At 41.2% G+C, this 20,054-nt stretch overlaps 1 protein-coding gene across 6 annotated transcripts in view; it reads right to left on the bottom strand.

Annotated features, from left to right (window-relative positions):
* Positions 1 to 20,054, bottom strand: part of LOC126215355 (F-box/LRR-repeat protein 17-like) — a 110,425-nt gene that overhangs the window by 17,383 nt on the left and 72,988 nt on the right. For 5 of the 6 annotated variants that reach the window (XM_049942043.1, XM_049942046.1, XM_049942044.1 and 2 more), the window contains 2 exons: positions 9,662 to 9,841; positions 5,295 to 5,534 (listed from right to left, as the gene is read on the bottom strand). In XM_049942043.1, coding sequence (XP_049798000.1) covers positions 5,295 to 5,534; positions 9,662 to 9,841 — 420 coding nt within the window. The remainder of the gene's footprint in view (positions 1 to 5,294; positions 5,535 to 9,661; positions 9,842 to 20,054) is intronic. The other variant, XM_049942047.1, reaches the window with a different exon arrangement.

The raw sequence follows: 20,054 nt of genomic DNA, 5'->3' as shown, positions 1-20,054 counted from the left end.
CTACCAACCGATCCCTTCTTCTAGTCAAGTTGTGCCACAAACTCCTCTTCTCCCCAATTCTATTCAATACCTCCTGATTAGTTATTTGATCTACCCATCTAATCTTCAGCATTCTTCTGTAGCACCACATTTCGAAAGTTTCTATTCTCTTCTTGTCCAAACTATTTATCGTCCATGTCTCACTTCCATACATGGCTACACTCCATACAAATACTTTCAGAAACAACTTCCTGACAAATATATACTCGATTTTAACAAATTTCTCTTCTTCAGAAACACTTTCCTTGCCATTGCCAGTCTACATTTTATATCCTCTCTACTTCGACCATCATCACTTATTTTGCTCCCCAAATAGCAAAACTCATTTACTACTTTAAGTGTCTCATTTCCTAATCTAATTCCCTCAGCATCACCCGATTTAATTTGACTACATTCCATTATCCTCGTTTTGCTTTTGTTGATGTTCATCTTATATCCTCCTTTCAAGACACTGTCCATTCCGTTCAACTGCTCTTCCAAGTCCTTTGCTGTCTCTGACAGAATTACAATGTCATCGGCGAACCTCAAAGTTTTTACTTCTTCTCCATGAATTTTAATACCTACTCCAAATTTTTCTTTTGTTTCCTTTACTGCTTGCTCAATATACAGATTGAATAACATCGGGGAGAGGCCACAACCCTGTCTCACTCCCTTCCCAACCACTGCTTCCCTTTCATGCCCCTCGACTCTTATAACTGCCATCTGGTTCCTGTACAAATTGTAAATAGCCTGAAACTTCCTGGCAGATTAAAAATGTGTGCCCGACCGAGATTTGAACTCGGGACCTTTGCCTTTCGCGGGCAAGTGCTCTACCATCTGAGCTACCGAAGTACGACTCACGCCCGGTACTCACAGCTTTACTTCTGCCAGTGAAAATCTCATTCTGGAAACATCCCCCGGGCTGTGGCTAAGCCATGTCTCCGCTGTATCCTTTCTTTCAGGAGTGCTAGTTCTGCAAGTTTCACAGGAGAACTTCTGTAAAGTTTGGAAGGTAGGAGACGAGATACTGGCAGAAGTAAAGCTGTGAGTACCGGGCGTGAGTCGTGCTTCGGAGCTCAGATGGTAGAGCACTTGCCCACGAAAGGCAAAGGTCCCGAGTTCGAGTCTCGGTTGGGCACACAGTTTTAATCTGCCAGGAAGTTTCATATCATCGCACACTCCACTGCAGAGTGAAAATCTCATTCTGGAAACATCCCCCAGGCTATGGCTAAGCCATGTCTCCGCTGTATCCTTTCTTTCAGGAGTGCTAGTTCTGCAAGTTTCACAGGAGAACTTCTGTAAAGTTTGGAAGGTAGGAGACGAGATACTGGCAGAAGTAAAGCTGTGAGTACTGGGCGTGAGTCGTGCTTCGGAGCTCAGATGGTAGAGCACTTGCCCGCGAAAGGCAAATGTCCCGAGTTCGAGTCTCGGTCGGGCACACAGTTTTAATCTGCCAGGAAGTTTCATATCAGCACACACTCCGCTGCAGAGTGAAAATCTCATTCTGTAAATAGCCTTTCACTCCCAGTATTTTACCCCTACCAACATTAGAATTTGAAAGAGAGTATTCCAGTCAACATTATCAAAAGTTTTCTCTAAGTCTACAAATGCTAGAAACATAGGCTTCCCTTTCCTTAATCTTTCTTCTAAGATAAGTCGTAGGGTCAGTATTGCCTCACGTGTTCCAACATTTCTACGGAATCCAAACTGATCTTCCCCGTGGTCGGCTTCTACCAGTTTTTCCATTCGTCTGTAAAGAATTCATGTTAGTAGTTTGCAGCTGTGGCATATTAAATGGATAGGTCGGTAGTTCAAACAAATTTCGGGCTTGCAGCCAGTCGTCGTTCAATACTTCGCACGATATGTCAACTGGGCACCTGCCACTCACCTTCAGCTGAGCCGTCGCAGACTGGCGAAAACCTCCTCCATTCCGCAATATATAGCGTACTGTAACTATTCTGCGCACGCGTCGAAAACTTGATAGTTGAACCACACTGCCCGCCGGCAGCGCCCTCGCTGGTGGTATAGTAGAACTCAGTCGCCCTCTGCGTTGCTGTTTGCCACGGCCGTCGACGCACTCGGTCGTCTTCGATTTGAGCAAATCGTGGAGATGATAGGATTCCGTGCACTGTCCAGCTGGTAGCTGCTGTCACGATTTAACAGATTTTCCCACAGTCGTATTTCTACGGATTCTTTAATAGTGGGGTCCCAGAAAGACGTTGCTGTGGACAAAATCATTGTTTTCTCAATCTCCATTGAATGTCCAGTAGAAATACAATGTTCAGCAGAGGATTCTTGCTAGTTTAAACGAAGTGTTGCCAACGAAAGGAAGAAAAGCTAAAGATTGTTCCGGCATGTTCTCCTCTTTATTCTCTTCCCGCTTCTTAGTTTTAATTGCTAGTGCCCTGTTAATCTGCCGGATGGAATACCCATTTTCGCTGAGTAGTCTTTAGATGGGCGAGTTCTTGAGGTAAGCTATCTAGATCTGAGACAGTATGAGCTCTACGAACAAGTGTTTTAAGCAAATTCACGGTTTGCGACGGGTGATGGCAACTCGATGCTTGCAGGTACGAATCAGTACGAGTGGGTTTCCGGTAAACTGAATGCCCTAGAGAACCACCATTCTTCCTTCGACCAGGACATCCGAGAAAGGCAAACGACCATCTTTCTCTATTTCCGTGGTGAACAGGATGTCGCTATGAATGGAGTTGAGGTGATGTAGAAACTCCGTTAATTTATCTTCTCCTTGAGGCCACACTATGAAAGGGTCATCCACATACCGCCAAAAAACTGTTGGCTTCAGGGCAGCTGATTCAAGCGCTCTCTCTTCAAAATCCTCCATAAAAAGGTTGGCGACCAAAGGAGACAGGGGGCTACCCATGGCGACACCGTCAGTCTGTTCAAAATATTCTTGGTTAAACATAAAATAAGTTAAAATACACATGATAGTTCGGTAATTTTCACATCCGCCAACACCTGCTTTCTTTGGGATTGTAATTATTATATTCTTCTTTAAGCCTGAGGGTATTACGCCTGTCTCATACGCTTTGCTCACCAGATGGTAGAGTTTTGTCAGGACTGGCTCTGCCAAGGCCATCAGTAGTTCTAATGGAATGCTGTCTACTCCCAGAGCCTTGTTTCGACTCAGGTCTTTCAATGCTCTGTCAAACTCTTCACGCAGTATCGTATCTCCCATTTCATCTTCATCTACATCCTCTTCTATTTCCATAATAATGTCCTCAAGTACATCACCCTTGTATAGACCCTCTATATACTCCTTCCACCTTTCAGCTTTCCCTTCGTTGCTTAGAACTGGGTTTCCATCTGCGCTCTTGATATTCATACAAGTGGTTCTCTTTTCTCCAAAGGTCTCTTTCATTTTCCCGTAGGCAGTATCTATCTTACCCCTAGCAAGATAAGCCTCTACATCCTTACATTTGTCCTGTAGCCATCCCTGCTTAGCCATTTTGCACTTCCTGTCGATCTCATTTTTGAGACGTTTGTATTCCTTTTTGCCTGCTTCATTTACTGCATTTTTATATTTTCTCCTTTCATCAATTAAATTCAATATTTCTTCTGTTACCCAAGGATTTCTACTAGCCGTTGTCTTTTTACCTACTTGGTCCTCTGCTGCCTTCACTACTTCATCCCTCAGAGCTACCCATTCTTCTTCTACTGTATTTCTTTCCCCCATTCCTGTCAATTGTTCCCTAACGCTCTCCCTGAAACTCTGTACAACCTCTGGTTTAGTCAGTTTATCCAGGTCCCATTTCCTTAAATTCCCACCTTTTTGCAGTTTCTTCAGTTTTAATCTACAGTTCATAACCAACAGATTGTGGTCAGAGTCCACATTTGCCCCTGGAAATGTCTTACAATTTAAAACCTGGTTCCTAAATCTCTGTCTTACCATTATATAATCTATCTGATACCTTCTAGTATCTCCAGGATTCTTCCATGTATACAACCTTCTTTCATGATTCTTGAACCAAGTGTTAACTATGATTTAAGTTATGCTCTGTGCAAAATTCTACCAGACGGCTTCCTCTTTCATTCCTTACCCCCAATCCATATTCACCTACTATGTTTCCTTCTCTCCCTTTTCCTACTCTCGAATTCCAGTCACGCATGACTATTAAATTTTCGTCTGCCTTCACTACCTGAATAATTTCTTTTATCTCATCATACATTTCATCAATTTCTTCATCATCTGCAGAGCTAGTTGGCATATAAACTTGTACTACTGTAGTAGGCGTGGGCTTCGTGTCTATCTTGGCCACAATAATGCGTTCACTATGCTGTTTGTAGTAGCTTACCTGCACTTCTATTTTTTTTATTCATTATTAAACCTACTCCTGCATTACCCCTATTTGATTTTGTATTTATAACCCTGTATTCACTTGAACAAAACTCTTGTCCCTCTTGCCACAGAACTTCACTAATTCCCACTATATCTAACTTTAACCTATCCATTTCCCTTTTTAAATTTTCTAACCTACCTGCTCGATTAAGGGACCTGACATTCCACACTCCGATCCGTAGAACGCCAGTTTTCTTTCTCCTGATAATGACATCCTCTTGATTAGTCCCCACCCGGAGATCCAAATGGGGGACTATTTTACCTCCGAAATATTTTACCCAAGAGGACGCCATCATCATTTAACCATACAGTAAAGCTGCATGTTCTCGGGAAAAATTACGGCTGTAGTTTCCCCTTGCTTTCAGCCGTTCGCAGTACCAGCACAGCAAGGCCGTTTTGGTTAGTGTTACAAGGCCAGATCAGTCAATCATCCAGACTGTTGAACCTGCAACTACTGAAAAGGCTGCTGCCCCTCTTCAGGAACCACACGTTTGTCTGGCCTCTCAACAGATACCCCTCCGTTGTGGTTGCACCTACGGTACGGCTATCTGTATCGCTGAGGCATGCAAGCCTCCCCACCAACGGCAAGGTCCATGGTTCAGATTGCTATTAATGTGACAGTTGTGTTCCAGTCAGACCTGCTGGTGGGAGCGGACATGTGTGCATGAGGTGTGCTGGCTTGTCTCAATGTGCTTCTCTCTCTCTCTCTCTCTATCTCTCTCTCTCTCTTTGCAGAAGAAGGCTTTTGTCGAAAGCTATACTGTGTAACAGTCTTTCTGTCGTGCGTTTCTGCTTCTCGACAGGTCACCTTTGTCACGAGTAAGAATCTATCCTTTTCCTTATATTATTCGTATTCCAACCTGCAGTTTCCAAAGCTTGAACCTACAAAGTAATCACGTAGACACAGATCTTTCCTTACCTGAGACTGACGAGATTCTCCGGAAACTTATCAAAAGGCACTCCAGTAACATCCGAATAATCGAATGTCAGACAGCGCAAAGCTGACAATTTGAGGATGCTGCTCACACCTGGCTGCAACTCTGTAAAATACGTGGTACCAAAATACATGGTACCCATTCGCAACGTGTGAAGTCGCGGTAGCCCGACGAGGCAGGGGAATAGGCCTCCGCCGAGTCTGCTACAACCCGTCACATCTAGTCTGTAACAGACCACAAGCGCACTATCGTTTACACGGGAACGAGGTGGCAGAAATAAATATGATGAATTTTACTCCTAGCTGTCACCTTTGAGACAGAGCATTTTTCATGTAAATCAAAATTATTGTACATCTTCATGTAAAATTGTTCCAAAATTAAACTTAAGTCTAATGTGAGGGTGATGACAAATACACCTGCAAAGTGGCATGACTGTCACAAAGGAAAAGTCACAAAAACAACACCTTACACAAGTTCTGAAGGAAAGATTTGCAACACTGATGACGATACCCTACTCCTTGAGATAGCCTGAACATCAGGTTTATAATCAGTAAGCCATTGTTAACACAATGGAAAAGAGCAATATGCTACATTAGCCACTATCTCACAATGAGAAACTTCAGGGTTATGCATTGAGAAGAAAAAATTTCCTCGATTTCTTTAACAAAAACACACTTTTTGCCTATAGAAAATACACTATCCCTTGGGTGAAAGTACATTTTTTCCATGTTAAGTGACAATATACTTTTCCACTGAGCTATAAAATTCATCAGTCCTGGGAACTGTAAAGGCTTTTATGCTCCATGTAGAGAAACCTACATTGTAATATTTCCTTACGTAAAGAAAGTAGGTAGAGGTTTCGCTAAGAATTTTGCACCATTGCACTGAAATGCCGATTCTCTGCATATACAAATGTTTAACGCATTTACCCGATTATAAGATGAGGCTTTTCCCAAATTCATCATTCCTAAACTGCAGGATCATTTCATCTCGTATTCACAGTCAACATTTTCACATTGTTTTGTAGAGCATATAGAGGTCATAATACATTAAGAGATGAAGCTTTGGCTCTGAGGTCACATGCAGGTCAGTTCTGAAGAATTTGGAAGGGCAGGGAAAGGGTGGAGCGAGGGATGACAGATGCCTTCTCAGGTCCCACCAAAACCTTTGAAATTGCAATGTATTCTGAATAAACAGGCAAATAATTGTGACAACAAAGATATAAATTTCACAGCTGTACTGTCAGGATAATGATTAAAAACAGTGGTACCACAGAAAACTGGGTTAGAAGCAAAATAGGTAGAAAAGAAAACAGTCCAAATATTAATGAAAACCATATCTTTTCCTTTATTTTAACTCCTTATCATAAAACCCTGAGTTACCTCGGTTTTATTATTCTGACAGATACTAAAAATCCATAGTGTACTTCGGCAGCTTATAAATAGACATGTGAAAAAGTAAAACTCCATTTATACCTGTTTCAGCACTGATAGTTAAGTGTTCAGCCACTATAGAGCATCTGGTAATACGTTTGCACCTGGCTGTCGTGGTTTGTTTGAGGTGGTTGCCACTCGGTACCATCTTTACTGTGTGCAGCTTTAGATGCTCGACAATTAAAGACGTGCTTTCCAGCCTTTCTCCTTTATTGTTGTTTAGGTTTACTACAGTGATCCTAAGTTTGACATTGAATTTAAGCATGTTGTTGTTGTTTTTGATGTTGTTGTTGTTGTGGTCTTCAGTCCTGAGACTGGTTTGATGCAGCTCTCCATGCTACTCTATCCTGTGCAAGCTTCTTCCATCTCCCAGTACCTACTGCAGCCTACATCCTTCTGAATCTGCTTAGTGTATTCATCTCCTGGTCTCCCTCTACGATTTTTACCCACCACGCTGCCCTCCAATACTAAATTGGTGATTCCTTGATGCCTCAGAACATGTCCTACCAACCGATCCCTTCTTCTGGTCAAGTTGTGCCACAAACTCCCCTTCTCCCCAATTCTATTCAATACCTCCTCATTAGTTATGTGATCTACCCATCTAATCCTCAGCATTCTTCTGTAGCACCACATTTTGAAAGCTTCTATTCTCTTCTTGTCTAAACTATTTATCGTCCATGTTTCACTTCCATATATGGCTACACTCCATACAAATACTTTCAGAAACGACTTCCTGACACTTAAATCAATACTCGACGTTAACAAATTTCTCTTCTTCAGAAACGCTTTCCTTGCCATTGCCAGTCTACATTTTACATCCTCTCTACTTCAACCATCTTCAGTTATTTTGCTCCCCAAACAGCAAAACTCCTTTACTATTTTAAGTATCTCATTTCCTAATCTAATTCCCTCAGCATCACCCGACTTAATTCGACTACATTCCATTAGCCTCATTTTACTTTTGTTGATGTTCATCTTAGATCCTCCTTTCAAGACACTGTCCATTCCGTTCAACTGCTCTTCCAAGTCCTTTGCTGTCTCTGACAGAATTACAATGCCATCGGCGAACCTCCTAGTTTTTATTTCTTCTCAATGGATTTTAATACCTACTCCAAACTTTTCTTTTGTTTCCTTTACTGCTTGCTCAATATACAGATTGAATAACATCGGGGGAGGCTACAACCCCGTGTCTCATTCCCTTCCCAACCACTGCTTCCTCGACTCTTATAACAGCCATCTGCTTCCTGTACAAATTGTAATTAGACTTTCGCTCCCTGTATTTTACCCCTGCCACCTGCTGAATTTGAAAGAGAGTATTCCAGTCAACATTGTCAAAAGCTTTCTCTAAGTCTACAAATGCTAGAAATGTAGGTTTGCCTTTCCTTAATCTTTCTTCCAAGATAAGTCGTAGGGTCAGTATTGCCTCACGTGTTCCAACATTTCTACGGAATCCAAACTGATCTTCCCCGAGGTCCGCTTCTACCAGTTTTTTCATTCGTCTGTAAAGAATTCGCGTTAGTATTTTGCAGCCGTGACTTATTAACGTGAGAGTTCGGTAATTTTCACATCTGTCAACACCTGCTTTCTTTCGGATTGGAATTTTTATATTCTTCTTGAAGTCTGAGGGTATTTCGCCTGTCTCATACATCTTGCTCACCAGATGGTAGAGTTTTGTCAGGACTGGCTCTCCCATGGCTGTCAGTAGTTCTAATGGAATGCTGTCTACTCCCAGATCCTTGTTTCGACTCAGGTCTTTCAATGCTCTGTCAAACTCTTCACGCAGCATCGTATCTCCCATTTCATCTTCATCTACATTCTCTTCTATTTCTATGATATTGTCCTCAAGAACATCGCCCCTGTATAAACCCTCTATATACTCCTTCCACCTTTCTGCCTTCCCTTCTTTGCTTAGAACTGGGTTTCCATCTGAGCTCTTGATATTCATACAAGTGGTTCTCTTTTCTCCAAACATCTTTAATTTTCCTGTAGGCAGTATCTATCTTACTCCTCTTGAGATAAGCCTCTACATCCTTACGTTTGTTCTCTAGCCATCCCTGCTTAGCCGTTTTGCACTTCCTATCAATCTCATTTTTGAGACGTTTGTATTCCTTTTTGCCTGCTTCATTTACTGCACCTTAGAAAGTGAAGAAGAATGTGGCGTTATTTCATTCGAGACAGAAAGTGACGACAATTTGTCAGTCGACCGACAAGTACTTGCCGGTGGTACGAGATAAATACGTCCACTGTGCTCTGGCCAGCTTCTATGAGATTTCTGTTCACAGGAAACTGTTGTGAAATCCACACTTAGAATTGACAGCTGCACAGAAACCTAAAAATGACTCCAAGTTTCAGATATATCAACCAAAGTCTAGTGCACGAGTATGCTCGGGATTTTACTATTGGTTATTTTCAAAATTTTGTAACTTATAATTTTGAGCTCTAAAACCCATCTTTATATTTCAGTATGTAATGTCTTTCAGTATATAATGTTTTTCATTAATAAAAAATATCATTTTTGGGACATAATTTGAAAAAAAAAAATATTAAGTAGTTAATTATCCTTGTATTATCAAAATGTAGACAGTCAATAAAACAGTTTGTTATTCTGATTAGTCAGGGTATGTTAAAATAAATGTTTCTAAAGAAGCCTTTCGGATCGTCTTATACTTGGGTAAAAACAGTAGTAAACTTCATGCGTGTTTGACAATTGTTGCACTCTACTTCTGTGATATTACAGTTTTAATGGCCAGCTGCATATTTTATTTAATGTCTCGACTTACAATTCTTTTTCGACACAATTTCAGTCACAACATTTACGAGTAACTCACACGATTCTGTACTACTTCACCAGATACGTTTTCATTATTCAGCAAAATACTCTGTCTGCACTACACTGCAAAGCCAGCAACATCACTTACATTTCAAGATGTTCCAGACGGTCGATCTCCGAGAAGGCGGCAGGCGACAGCTTCGTAGCGTGAGTGACGGAGAGCTGCCGCAAAGCGGGACACCCGTGGCTGATGGCAATTACTGTGTTATCTTCCACACCGTATCCGTGTGGCAGATCCAGCACTTCCAGTTGTGGCAGTCCTCCATTCCTTAAAAATACAATCGAGTACATAGTTTATGTTGTGTCACATTATTTTGTCTTTATAATGGGGGGAAAAAAAATAAGAAACAGCAACCTGACACATTCTGCTTACAATGACAGAACACACCCTGCTCACCAGTTTTGATAACTTCAGGACGCTGATCAGTTGCCACAGCAACGTAACTCTCACGAAAGGATAGGGTCACAACACTACATTTTTTGGAAACATCCACGTCAAATGACCCGAGGCGCTATCTGATTTGCACCGAGTACAATTTTAGAACACTAAAAAATAGGGAAATTGTAACTATATTAATTTTCCAGGTATCAAAATTCTAATTTAAATTTGTTTCAGATATGTTCGACTGATCACGGACAGTGGGGACACGTGGATATCGAGGTGATCGTTATATAGTATGGGAAAATAAAAGTGGCCATAACACGAGATTAGAGCAACATAGGCAACCTCGATTTGAGCAATATTTCCTAGAGAACCACGAGTCAGAAATGCACTGTCGGGAAGCTCCCGCTGTAGAAGAGCAGCCGGTCAGCTGCGAGGATGTGTCTAGTTGTGTAATTTTGTCAGAATCGGTGCTACTGAAGTTGTTAGAATAAAAGTTAATTCCGGTTATCTCTACATGACAAAAAAACAAACATGTAGCCTATACATTTCAGTATTAACAACACTGAATCTTACAGTACCTCATGTCAACTATCTACATGCAGTCCTGTTTCTCCAGTACCAATTAGTATCTTATTATTGACATTACAGTACTATTAGCATAATTGGATTTAACAGTCTACCATTAAACAGTAAACATAACAGAAAATTCGTGTGTCAGGTAACTAGCCGTGGATATGTATTTAAAGTTTTACCAAGTTTGACAGACCAGCTGATACTATCATCTGCAGCTAATTTAAGTAGTAACTGTGCTCTTTAGTGTAACAGGCAATTACGCTGCAGAAAGTTAGTTCGAGAGCACACACTTTTCTGTGCTCTCGTCACCAATCAGCTGTAGTTCCACAACGGTGCAGTTATGACCTACAGTTATTCGGAAAATGTTTGTCAATTCTGTGTCCTCTTCTGTGGTCTGAATCGATCAGTCAGGTTGTCCTTCTCTGTCTTACATATGACCAAACAACTCAGTCATTTATGTCATACAACTGAGTCTGTGAAAATAAAAGTTTCTTAAAATGTATACAGCTGTGGTACGTGTCACGCCAAAGTTTCACCCGTTACCACAGATGTGCCTCGAGATAAAGGCCTCACTGACTGTGGCCGACTGGTACGAATTATTAGTTTACTTTCATCCTCTGTCCAGATTCTGCTTTCTGTACGCTTTCTGTTTTTTATTGTCAACAAAGTGTTTTACAATTCCTATTGCAGTCTTCTAGGACTTGGAGAGGGGACTTAGTATACTAGTTTCTAATAATGAACCCACACCTCTTGAGATGTAAAAAAGTTTGAAGATTAGAACACTTTCGAATCTTCCACTTCCCAGTGCGCGCACCTATCGAGAAGAGTGTGCCATTCTCACACGCTGTTGTAATTATGACATCACGTACTATTTTCCTCTGACTCCAACAATGGCTGCAAGAAACTGGTCAGTACGTACACAACTACAGCGATCTGTGGTGCTTCACAGACCGGCCAAACTCTCTACTTTGAAGAGAATGTCCTTCACCACGTAGAATGCAACACTGAGACGAATATTCTAAACACTGACTGTATCCTGTGCTCCTACAGCATGCGAGTTCGAGCTCGTTACCTCCACTGTGTGCTTGTCTGCACACAGTAAAGTGGAAGATATGAAAGTGATCCAACCTTCAAACTTATTTTACATCCGAATCGTAAATTTGCAGACATGGGCTCCTTATCAGATTTGTTCTGCCAAGTCACCTTCACAACCCTTAGGAACCTGTAACAGGAATTGTGAAAATCTTTCTTTAAGCGTTTTTTGGAAACATGAATATGAAAAACAAAAATTGTTACACATTCACTCACTCACTCACTCTCTCTCTCTCTCTCTCTCTCTCTCTCTCTCTCTCTCTGTTGTGGTCTTCAGTCCAGAGACTGGTCTGATGCAGCTCTCTATGCTACTCTATCCTGTGCAAGCTTCTTTATCTCCCAGTATCTCCTGCAACCTACACTCTTCTGAATCTGCTTAGTGCATTCATCTCTTTGTCTCCCTCTACGATTTTTACCCTCCACGCTGCCCTCCAATACTAAATTGGTGAACCCTTGATGCCTCATAATATGCCCTACCAACAGATCCCTTCTTATAGTCAACTTGTGCCACAAACTCCTCTTCTCCCCAATCCTATTCAACACCTCCTCATTAGTTATGTGATCTACCCATCTAACCATCAGCATTCTTCTGTAGCACCACATTTCGAAAGCTTCTATTCTCTTCTTGTCCAAACTATTTATCAGCCATGTTTCACTTCCATACATGGCTACACTCCATACAAATACTTTCAGATACGAGTTCCTGACACTTAAATCTATACTTGATGTTAACAAATTTCTCTTTTTCAGAAACACTTTCCTTGCCATTGCCAGTCTACATTTTATATCCTCTCTACTTTGACCATCATCAGTTAATTTGCTCCTAAAATGGCAAAACTCATTTACTACTTTAAGCATCTCATTTCCTAATCTAATTCCCCCAGCATCACTCAATTTAATTCGACTACATTCCATTATCCTTGTTTTGCTTTTGTTGATGTTAATCTTATATCCTCCTTTCAAGACACTGTCCATTCCGTTCAGCTGCTCTTCCAGGTTCTTTCCTGTCTCTGACAGAATTACAATGTCATCGGCAAACCTTAAAGTTTTTATTTCTTCTCCATGGATTTTAATTCCTACTCCGAATTTTTCTTTTGTTTCCTTTACTGCTTGCTCAATATACAGATTGAATAACATCGGGAAGAGGCTACAACCCTGTCTCACTCTCTTCCCAACCACTGCTTCCCTTTCATGTCCCTCGACTCTTATAACTGCCATCTGGTTTCTGTACAAATTGCAAATAGCCTTTCGCTCCTTGTATTTTACCCCTGCCACCTTCAGAATTTGAAACAGAGTATTCCACTCAACATTGTCAAAAGCTTTCTCTAAGTCCACAAATGCTACAAACGTAGGTTTGCCTTTCCTTAATCTAGCTTCTAAGATAAGTTGTAGGGTCAGTATTGCCTCACACGCTCCAACATTTCTGCGGAATCCAAACTGATCTTCCCCGAGGTCGGCTTCTAACTGTTTTTCCATTCGTCTGTAAAGAATTCACATTAGTGTTTTGCAGCTGTGGCTTATTAAACTGATAGTTCGGTAATTTACGACACACACACACACACACACACACACACACACACACACTCTATATTCCTTGACAACTCACTTATTTGTAGTTTATGAAGACAGTAGTCTTGGTGATTGATTTTGTCATGTACCCTACTTACACAGACGGTGCGAGCTGGATACACGATGTGTGTCCAGCCTACACCATGGAGGCATCCAAAAACAAAGATGATGCGACCCACCAAATGAAAGTGCTGGCAGGTTGACAGACACACAAACACACGCAAACATACACACAAAATTCTAGCTTTCGCTACCAACCAACGGTCGCCTCGTCAGGAAAGAGGGAAGGAGAGGGAAAGACGAAAGGATTTGGATTCTAAGGGAGAGGGTAGCGGAAAGACCCACCCTAGAAAGATGTCTGCTTGTGTCTGTGTATGTGTGGATGGATGTGTGTGTGTGTGTGTGTGTGTGTGTGTGTGTGTGTACCCGTCCTTTTTTCCCCCTAGGGTGGGTCTTTCCGCTCCCGGGATTGGAGTGACTCCTACCCTCTCCCTTAGAACCCAAATCCTTTCGTCTTTCCCTCTCCTTCCCTCTTTCCTGACGAGGCGACCGTTGGTTGGTTGCGAAAGCTAGAATTTTGTGTGTATGTTTGCGTGTGTTTGTGTGTCTGTCGACCTGCCAGCACTTTCATTTGGTGGGTCGCATCATCTTTGTTTTTGGATATATTTTTCCTGCGTGGAATGTTTCCCTCTATTTAAATATATATATATATATATATATATATATATATATATATATATATATATATATACACACACGGTGTTTCAAAAATGACTGGTATATTTTAAACGGCAATAAAAACTAAACGAGCAGCGATAGAAATACACCGTTTGTTGCAATATGCTTGGGACAACAGTACATTTTCAAGCGGACAAACTTTCGAAATTACAGTAGTTACAATTTTCAACAACAGATGGCGCTGCAAGTGATGTGAAAGATATAGAAGACAATGCAGTCTGTGGGTGCGCCATTCTGTACGTCGTCTTTCTGCTGTAAGCGTGTGCTGTTCACAACGTGCAAGTATGCTGTAGACAACATGGTTTATTCCTTAGAACAGAGGATTTTTCTGGTGTTGGAATTCCACCGCCTAGAACACAGTGTTGTTGCAACAAGACGAAGTTTTCAATGGAGGTTTTATGTAACCAAAGGACCGAAAAGCGATACAATAAAGGATCTGTTTGAAAAATTTCAACGGACTGGGAACGTGACGGATGAACGTCCTGGAAAGGTAGGGCGACCGCGTACGGCAACCACAGAGGACAACGTGCAGCTAGTGCAGCAGGTGATCCGACAGCGGCCTCGGGTTTCCGTTCGCCGTGTTGCAGCTGCGGTCCAAATGACGCCAACGTCCACGTATCGTCTCATGCACCAGAGTTTACACCTCTATCCATACAAAATTCAAACGCGGCAACCCCTCAGCACCGCTACCATTGCTGCACGAGAGACATTCGCTAACGATATAGGGCACAGGATTGATGACGGCGATATGCATGTGGGCAGCATTTGGTTTACTGACGAAGCTTATTTTTACCTGGACGGCGTCGTCAATAAACAGAACTGGCGCATATGGGGAACCGAAAAGCCCCATGTTGCAGTCCCATCGTCCCTGCATCCTCAAAAAGTACTGGTCTGGGCCGCCATTTCTTCCAAAGGAATCATTGGCCCATTTTTCAGATCCGAAACGATTACTGCATCACGCTATCTGGACATTCTTCGTGAATTTGTGGCGGTACAAACTGCCTTAGACGACACTGCGAACATCTCGTGGTTTATGCAAGATGGTGCCCGGCCACATCGCACGGCCGACGTCTTTAATTTCCTGAATGAATATTTCGATGATCGTGTGATTGCTTTGGGCTATCCGAAACATACAGGAGGCGGCGTGGATTGGCCTCCCTATTCGCCAGACATGAACCCCTGTGACTTCTTTCTGTGGGGACACTTGAAAGACCAGGTGTACCGCCAGAATCCAGAAACAATTGAACAGCTGAAGCAGTACATCTCATCTGCATGTGAAGCCATTCCGCCAGACACGTTGTCAAAGGTTTCGAGTAATTTCATTCACAGACTACGCCATATTATTGCTACGCATGGTGGATATGTGGAAAATATCGTACTACAGAGTTTCCCAGACCGCAGCACCATCTGTTGTTGAAAATTGTAACTACTGTAATTTCGAAAGTTTGTCTGCCTGAAAATGTACTGTTGTCCCAAGCATATTGCAACAAACGGTGTATTTCTATCGCTGCTCGTTTAGTTTTTATTGCCGTTTCAAATATACCGGTCATTTTTGAAACACCATGTATATATATATAGCTGTATATGTGTGGATGGATATGTGTGTGTGTGTGCGAGTGTATACCCGTCCTTTTTTCCCCCTAAGGTAAATCTTTCTGCTCCCGGGATTGGAATGACTCCTTACACTCTCCCTTAAAACCCACATCCTTTCGTCTTTCCCTCTCCTTCCCTCTTTCCTGATGAGGCAACAGTTTGTTGCGAAAGCTTGAATTTTGTGTGTATGTTTGTGTTTGTTTGTGTGTCTATCGACGTGCCAGCGCTTTCGTTTGGTAAGTCACATCATCTTTGTTTTTAGATATATTTTTCCCATGTGGAATGTTTCCCTCTATTCTTCTTCTTCTTCGCGGATGGATCACTTAGGACCACGCGTAATCAACATTTGTTGGCCTTCCTTTTCGCCCAGTATTCCTTCATAAGCAACCAATGGACTAGCTTTCGTTGCGTAGACCATGTATGTCGGTTAGTTTTTCTCTCTTCTTCCTCAAAACCCCGTGTGTTTGTGATTTTTCCGATTTCATTTCTATCATGTAGATTTGGAGACCCTAATTCTCTCAGGTCATTTTCTGTCTGTTTGTACCAGTTCGGTCTTGTGGTTTTTTTCTTTAAAAATGTATGGATTTTGTGCGTTAACCTGTTTGAGTCCATTCTTTCTAAGTGCCCCATGAACTGGATTCTTCTCATGCGCATTGTGTCTGTTATTTTGGAGATATTTTTATATATTTCTGCATTGGGTTTTGGATAATGTACCCCATCTTTAGTTCTTGGTCCTAGGATTTTCCTCACTATCTTACGTTCTTTCACTTCTAATTCCTCTTTTAGTGTTCTGTGTTCAAGGTTTAGTGTCTCAGATGTGTAGAGGGCTTCGGGTGTAATTACTGTTGTGTAGTGTCGTATTTTGCAGTTCCACGAGAGACTCTTTTTGTTGTAAATGTTTTTTGTTAACTGAAACGCCGTCTCCATTTTCTGGACTCTTGATCTGACAGATTTCTTTTCATTACAATTTTCTGCAATCCATTCACCTAAATATTTAAATTCTTTTACTCGAGAGATGTAGTTATTACCAATTTTGAGATCAGAAGGTGTATCTTTGACGTCAGTCATAAATTTTGTTTTTTCAAATGAAATTTGTAATCCTATTTTAGCTGCCTGTTCTTGTAATAATTCTAGCTGTTTCTGTGCATCAGTAATGTCTTGTGCGATCAGTGCCATGTCATCAGCAAATGCTTAACAGTGTAATTCTATGCCCTTATGTCTTGGTCCCAGTCTGTGTGCTGGTGCACCTGCTTTTTTCCATTCTCTAACAACTTTTTCAAGAGCACAATTGAAGAGCACTGGGGACAGTACATCCCCTTGTCGTACTCCTGCGTCTATTTCAAATTCTGTGCTCAATTCTCCCATAAATTTTACTTTGGATTTGGTCTCCGTGAGTGTTTCTTTTATGATGTTTGTTGTCTTTTGATCTAGTCCAAATTCTGCTAATACTTCAAAAAGGGATTCTCGGTCTATACTGTCATATGCTTTTTTAAAGTCGACAAACGTGATGACATAACTTTTGTTTGAAGTACTATGTAAATATTTCATTGAGTTTTTCAAGTTAAGGATCTGTTCTACGCAAGATCGACCTTTTCTGAACCCACCTCGGTATTCGCCTAGTTTTGAATCCAGCTGAGGTTCTGCGCGGTTTAGTAGGGCTTTAGACAGAATTTTGTATGTTATTGACAATAAAGAGATTCCACGATAGTTGTTGGGGTCTGTTTTACTTCCTTTTTTGTACAGAGGATGTATGATTGCAGTCTTCCAATCTGTGGGGATTTTTTCAGTTTTCCAGATTTCATGTATAATTTCTTTGAGTTTTGCAATAAGATTTTCTCCTGCATTTTTCCATAATTCTGCGATGATTTGGTCTTCTCCTGATGCTTTGTTATTTTTCAGTGACTGAATTATCTCTTTAATCTCTTGAAAACTTGGTGGCTTTGAGTCTGGGTTTCGTTGTGTACGATGGAACTCAAATTTTTCTGCAGGCTTTTCACAATTCAGTAATTTAGAAAAGTATTTTGCAAGAATTTCACAGTTTTCGGTGTTGGTATGAGCAATTTCCCCATGGTCATTTTTGAACTGGAGTGATGGAGGAGAGTACTTTGTTAATTTTTGTTTGAATACTCTGTAGAAATATCGGGAATTGTTTTTCTTGAAATCATTTTCTATGTCTTGCAATTTTTTGTCTCCGTGTTGTTTATGGACTGTTCGTATTGCTTTTGTGACTGTTTTCCTAGTATCTTTGAGATCTTCCAGGGTCTTTTGATTTTTGTTGCACAACCAATTTTGCCACGCCTGTTGTCTGAGATTTATCAGTTGGTCACACTCATCTGTTTACATGTTCTTGTTTGCGGTGCTACAGTTTCAGCTGCATTTAAAAGTCCTGCTTGCAGTTGTTGCCAATTTTGTGGTTTTAAATATTGCGTTTCTTTTGTAAATTGTTCATTGCCATTTATCTTTTGTACATCATATTTACGGTGTGGAGATTTCTTAGTGAATTTTCTTTTTTCTGGAATGACATCTAGGGAGAATTTTGTTGGGTAATGGTCGGAATCTAGGTCTAGTCCATTTAGGACTTTAAGTTTCATGATTTCTACTGTATTTACGCGGGAGATCATTACGTGATCCAACTGATATTCACCTAGTAATGGATTAGGTGAGAACCAAGTTTTCGTTTTCGAGGCTCTTTTCTTGAAAAATGTTGATTTGAAAAATAGGTCATGGTTTTTGCAGATTTCAATGAGTCGCATGCCATTCCGGTTGGTCTGTGTATGGCCTGACCATTTACCTACCCAATATCGATACTTCTTTTCTTTACCGATTTGTGCATTGAAATCGCCCATAAGGATTTTGACATGGTTATTTGGGATTTTTTGGAGAATATTATCTAATTGGTTCCAGAATTCTTTTACTTCTTCTATTTTGTTTTTGTTAGTGATGTTAGTTGGTGCATGTCCGTTGATTAGGGTGTATATCTTATTAGCTGATTTTATCGTCATCATGGAGAGCCGACCCGAGTAAGATTTGAAAGTTGCGACTGAATCAAGTATTGATGTATCTACTATAAATCCAGTTCCAAATTGTGGACAATTTACCATGGCTCATTTTTCAGGTTTTCCTTTGTATATCCTGTATCCTTCCGAATCAAAAGGGTTTTCATCTGTATATCGTGATTCCTGAAATGCAATAATTTTGATTTTATGTTCTCTGGATTTGTCCAGGATGTTTTTTAGTTTTCCCATTTTTAAGAGAGACTTTACATTAAATGTCATTAGCCAAATTCTATATTTTCATTTGATTTTCTTATCACGGGGTTTTGAGGTACTCCGATTTACCTCCATGCACATTTCTGTGGTCTCCCCAGAATCCGAATAGACCACTTGCGGTTTTTCAACCGTGGGATTTGACCCACTGGGGTAATTTGTCTTTGAAGGTGCTGTATCCATGTTGATTTAATTGGACTGGGTTTGTGACTGAAATTGAGATTCAGTCTGGTTTTTATATATATATACACTCGGGGCGGTTAGTAGACCCGCAACCGAGTGCCTCCCCAGGTGGCGGATAGGGGAATGCCTCCTAGATATAGGTGGTACCGAGGAAATGAAATACTCGGGGCGGACCAAAACTACTAGTAGCGTCTGTTCCCACAGTGGGCGGCTACAAAAGGCGTCTGCTCCACATGTCAGTGGCGGCCTCAACCAACCTCCTGATCTGGAAAGTCAGGTTGTAGTCGGCAGCATGCCATACATCCAACTACTAAACATCATGATGGTACAACGAGAAAAATCTCACTACCCCGGGCCCCAGTCAATAGACTGGGATCGTCGTGAGCATCGGATTCCGGGGGCTCACGGACATCATGAGAAGAATCGGAGCTTCTCAAACTCCCTCAAGACCAAACGCAAACACTACATCGGCACACTCAACGTGAACACACTGATGAAGACGGGAAAGATGAAACAACTGACAGACACTCTCGAAAAATTTCAAATCAAAATATGTGCACTGCAAGAAACACGATTCACAGACGAAGACCATTTCAACACGGAGAATTTCAGAATATACAAAGGAAAACCATCGAGACAACTGAAAAACCTAAGGCTTTTTGGCACAGGATTTGCAGTACACAGGTCCATCACGGACAGCATAATCGACTTTTCGTCACCAAACGAAAGAATCAGCACCATCACAGTGAAATCAGCCAATAAATCCTACACAATAATCAACGCACATGCACCGACTAATGACTACAACAGGAAAAATCCGGACGAAATTGATGACTTCTGGATGACAATGGAAGAAACTATCAGAAAAATTCCTGCACATAGAGTCAAAATAATACTGGGAGACTTCAACGCCAAACTCGGAAAAGAAAAGATATACAGACATATCACAGGAAAACATACTCCACACAAGGACACCAACAAAAACGGAAAACATCTGATAGACTTTGATAGACTTTTGCAAAAGCCACGACCTCGCCATTATGTCAACAAAATTCAAGAAACCAACACGAAAACTTACCACA

This window comes from Schistocerca nitens, chromosome 12 (genome assembly GCF_023898315.1).
Source record: "Schistocerca nitens isolate TAMUIC-IGC-003100 chromosome 12, iqSchNite1.1, whole genome shotgun sequence".
NCBI classification, from domain to species: domain Eukaryota; kingdom Metazoa; phylum Arthropoda; class Insecta; order Orthoptera; family Acrididae; genus Schistocerca; species Schistocerca nitens.
This window is presented reverse-complemented; position numbering and strand designations above follow the sequence as displayed.